The sequence below is a fragment of the Myotis davidii genome, unplaced genomic scaffold, assembly GCF_000327345.1.
Source record: "Myotis davidii unplaced genomic scaffold, ASM32734v1 scaffold796, whole genome shotgun sequence".
NCBI lineage: Eukaryota > Metazoa > Chordata > Mammalia > Chiroptera > Vespertilionidae > Myotis > Myotis davidii.
The window spans coordinates 14,480-18,181 of record NW_006287809.1 but is presented as its reverse complement, the minus strand read 5'-3'; the positions used below and the strand labels follow the sequence as shown (position 1 = coordinate 18,181).

Sequence of the window (3,702 nt, the reverse complement as noted above, 5' to 3'; positions counted from 1 at the left end):
TTAAGTTAGGGTTTTTCAAAATGCTGACACGCCGAGCTCAAAAGGTTCGCCATCACTGGTCTAAATTCTGCCACTGACTTGCCATGTGATTCTAGAAAGGGCCTCGGAGACACTCAGTTTCTAGTCTGAGAAGCGGAGGGATGTGATCAGGTCAGGGATGACAGGTCTGTGTCTCCCACAACGCCCTTTCCCAGTGCGCGTGGCAGGCCTTACTAACCTATCAGGGCAGGCTTTCCCGTGAGTTCCCAGAGTCCTTTTCACACACTGGCCCCAGGCGTCTGTTACCAACGGGAGTTGGCAGGAGAACAGAATGTATTTGCCATCCCTGGTACTGGCTGTTCTCCAGTGCTTTTCTTCTGGCCCAGAGGATCCAGAAATCTCCAGAATTCTCCCGTCCCTCTGCGGCTTTGTCAGTGAGGTCATGGTGTGTGTGTGGCCCTTCAGTCATTAAGAAAGGAGAAATTAGCCCTAGCTGGTTCGGCTCAGTGGATAAAGCAGGGGTCCTCAAACTTTTTAAACAGGGGGCCAGTTCACTGTCCCTCAGACCGTTGGAGGGCCGGACTATAGTTTAAAAAAAACTATGAACAAATTCCTATGCACACTGCACATACCTTATTTTGAAGTAAAAAAACAAAACGGGAACAAATACAATATTTGTATTTGCATGTGGCCCGCGGGCCGTAGTTTGAGGACCCCTGGGATAAAGCATTGGCCTGAGAACTGAAGGGTTCCAGGTTTGATTGTGGTCAAGGGCATATGCCCTGGTTGCAGGCTCGATCCCCAGTAGGGGGCGTGGAGGAGGCAGCTGGTCAAGATCAATGATTCTCTCTCATCATTGATGTTTCTCTCTCTCCCTCTCTGAAGTCAATAAAAATAAAATTAAATTAAATAGCCCTTCCTGGTTTGGCTCAGTGGATAGAGCGTCGGCCTGTGGACTGAAGGATCCCAGGTTGGATTCCAGTCAAAGGCACATGCCCAGATTGCAGGCTCGATCCCCAGCAGGGGGCGTGCAGGAGGCAGCGATCAATGATTCTCTCTCATTGATGTTTCTACCCCTCTCCCTTTCCCTTCCTCTCTGAAATCAATAAAAAATATTTGAATGGATGAATGAATGAATGAATGAATGAAAGGAGAGATGAGTGTCTGCAAGTCCAGGCACTCTTCCTGATTGGCTGCACCCCATTGCTTCCAGGAGTTTCTGGAAGAGGTGAGGAAGGAGTTGCAGAAAGTGAAAGAAGAAATAATTGAAGGTGAGGTGGTTTTGGAGGGATCCTGTCCCTGGGAAAGAGCCCTGTTTTGGAAGGGAAGGGAGAAGAGGCTCTGCCCCTGACCTCTGCCCTGTGTTTCCTTCCAGCCTTTGTCCAGGAGCTGAGGAAGAGGGGTTCCCCCTGACCACGGGGCCCCAGAAGACCCCGTTTCTCCCTTCCGCACACCTTGCCTGTCACCCTGCTTTCCCTGCCTCGACTTGACTTGGAATTGGCTGAAGACGACACAGGAACGCGTCCTCCCCCTCCTCATCCCACTTGGAAAATTCCAAGGGGGTGTGGCTCCTGCCATGCCCACTCCTATACTGGCTGCTGATTGGCTGGGGAGGCCCCCACCCTTTGCTCCCTTTGGTCCTTCCCCTCGGCCATCCCCTTGGGGCAGGCTCCTCTGCTGGGATGTGCCCAGTGACCCCACAGGGGACGGAAGGAGGGAATGGCACATTCCCTTGTTCTAGATTTCACTTTATCGCTTAATGCCTTCAAATTTTTGTTTTTTAAGGAAAAAAAATTATATATATATATATATATTTAGGTTTTGGGGGGAAGGGAAATTTTTTTCTCTTTGGTTTTGATAAAATGGGGAGTTTTTAAATGCTTTAGCCCCGGGCTTGTCGGATTCGGGGCAGCTATTTAAGGGGGGTGTCCCACCAGGCTGGGGGCATCTCCCCTCACCCCAGGGAACATCCCTTCTCTCCGGCTCCTTCCCCTTTTCTATGAGGAATTAAGATGCTGTAACTTTTTGGAACCTCAGTTTTTTGGTTTTTTATTTGGGTAGGTTTTGGGGTCCGGGCCATTTTTACCCCTTAGGGAAAATAAGATGAGGGAGACAGGAAAAGGGGAGGAAAGCTTTCCTCCCTTCTCCCGCCTTCACCTTCAGCTTCTTGAAAATGGGCCCCCGCGGAATAAATCTGCCAGTTTTTATAAATGCTAAGATTTCTGGAGTGATTGGAAGGGCTGCTCTGATGAGGACGGGAGGGGGGTGCTGTCCCCCGTCCCCAGCAACCCACCTGCTCCTCTTCCTCCTAACCGCCCTGCACCTGTTCCAGTTCCCTCAGGCTCCTTCAGCCAGGGTGGGCTCTGCCCCCTCTGAGCTTTCCACAGACCTTCCTCATTCCTTCCTCATTCCTCCCTTAGCCGAACCAATTCCCTGGCCTAGAGAAAGCCCGGGGCTGTCCCTCACAGACTGCCGGCCCAGGGCAGGTCCCTTTGTTGCCCATAGACCTTGGTTCCCGTCTGGGAAAGGACGCATAGGAGGGTCCTCTGCCCCATCCCGTCGGAACCTCCCAGCTTCTCCTAATTGTAACGACCCTTGTGTCCTTCTTACCGGCGTGCACCATGGCTCTTGGACACACTGAGATGCCCCCATTACCTCGGAGCTCCTTTAATTATAAAAACATTTACAGTCTTAAAAAAATAGCATTCGGAAGCCGCAGAGCTCACGCACACCCCCTGCAGTGGTTGGTCCATTGGATTGGCAGGCAGGTTACACTGCCTGGTGGAATATTCCCTTGGGATGGGGGTGGGGAGCTTAGGGCGGAGGAAGCCTTTGCATGAAGGAGGTTGAGGGGGACTGGGGACCAGCCCAAAGGCAGAAAGGAGGAGGGATCCCTGAGTGTTCTGAAGAGCGGGTTTGGATGGAAGGTGGGGTCATGACCGCTGCCCATGTAGTAGAACAGGTGGGTCCTGTGAAAGGCCGGACGGAGGATGGTGGGTAAGGACAGCTGTGGGTCTGGAACTACTGGTGAACGGGGTTTTGATTACAACAGAATTGTTCAGCCCGCTGGCGGCACCGGCTTTTCCAACCTAACGGGCATGTCCTGCTGGAACAGGTCCCGGGAGGGGAGGGGGAGCCGGGGGAGCTGCTGGGAGGACCCTGCCAGCCTTTCCTGCGGGCGGTGCAGCTGTTGGGATGATCACTTAGGAGCCCCCTCAGTAGAGGGGCCAGTGGGGGGCCAGTGGGGGGCCAGTGAGGCGCCGCAGTGACCTATTGGGGCCAAAGCTTCCCAAGATCCATCCCCTTTCTCACCCCCGTGAAGAGCTGAGGCAGACAGATGTCTGCATTTCCCTTACAAGGGTCGCAAAGGAGCGAAGCTTCGGTGTCACGGGGAGGCCCCTCCAGGTAAGTGGCGGTGTGAGTGACAGATGGGTGAGCCAGGCCTGCGGGTCCTGCTGGCCCCTCTAGTGGGGAAAGTGCCCAAAGCCTGGCTGGATCCGCCCGGGTCTAGGACCCATCCTGCCCCCAAAGGGACCGGTGGGATCAGCTGGACCGGCTCAGGAAGGGACGGGGCGGACGGAAGGCCGTATCGGGGAAAGTCACGCTCAAGACCAGGGCCCGGCGGCCTCCTAGTCCTCCGGCTCGGGTGTGGGCTCTTCCTCGGGCTGGGGCTCGGCCGTGGGCGCGTCCGGGTCCTCGGTGCACAGGTGGGCGCGCAGATCC

At 54.6% G+C, this 3,702-nt stretch overlaps 1 protein-coding gene across 1 annotated transcript in view; it reads left to right on the top strand.

The window, feature by feature from the left end:
- VASP (vasodilator-stimulated phosphoprotein) overlaps positions 1 to 2,196 on the top strand; it is a 24,263-nt gene extending 22,067 nt beyond the window's left edge. Inside the window, exons 14-15 of the mRNA XM_006759527.2 lie at positions 1,193 to 1,250; positions 1,355 to 2,196. Coding sequence (XP_006759590.1) covers positions 1,193 to 1,250; positions 1,355 to 1,392 — 96 coding nt within the window. The 3' untranslated portion in view covers positions 1,393 to 2,196. The remainder of the gene's footprint in view (positions 1 to 1,192; positions 1,251 to 1,354) is intronic.
- The last annotated feature ends 1,506 nt before the right edge of the window (positions 2,197 to 3,702 follow it).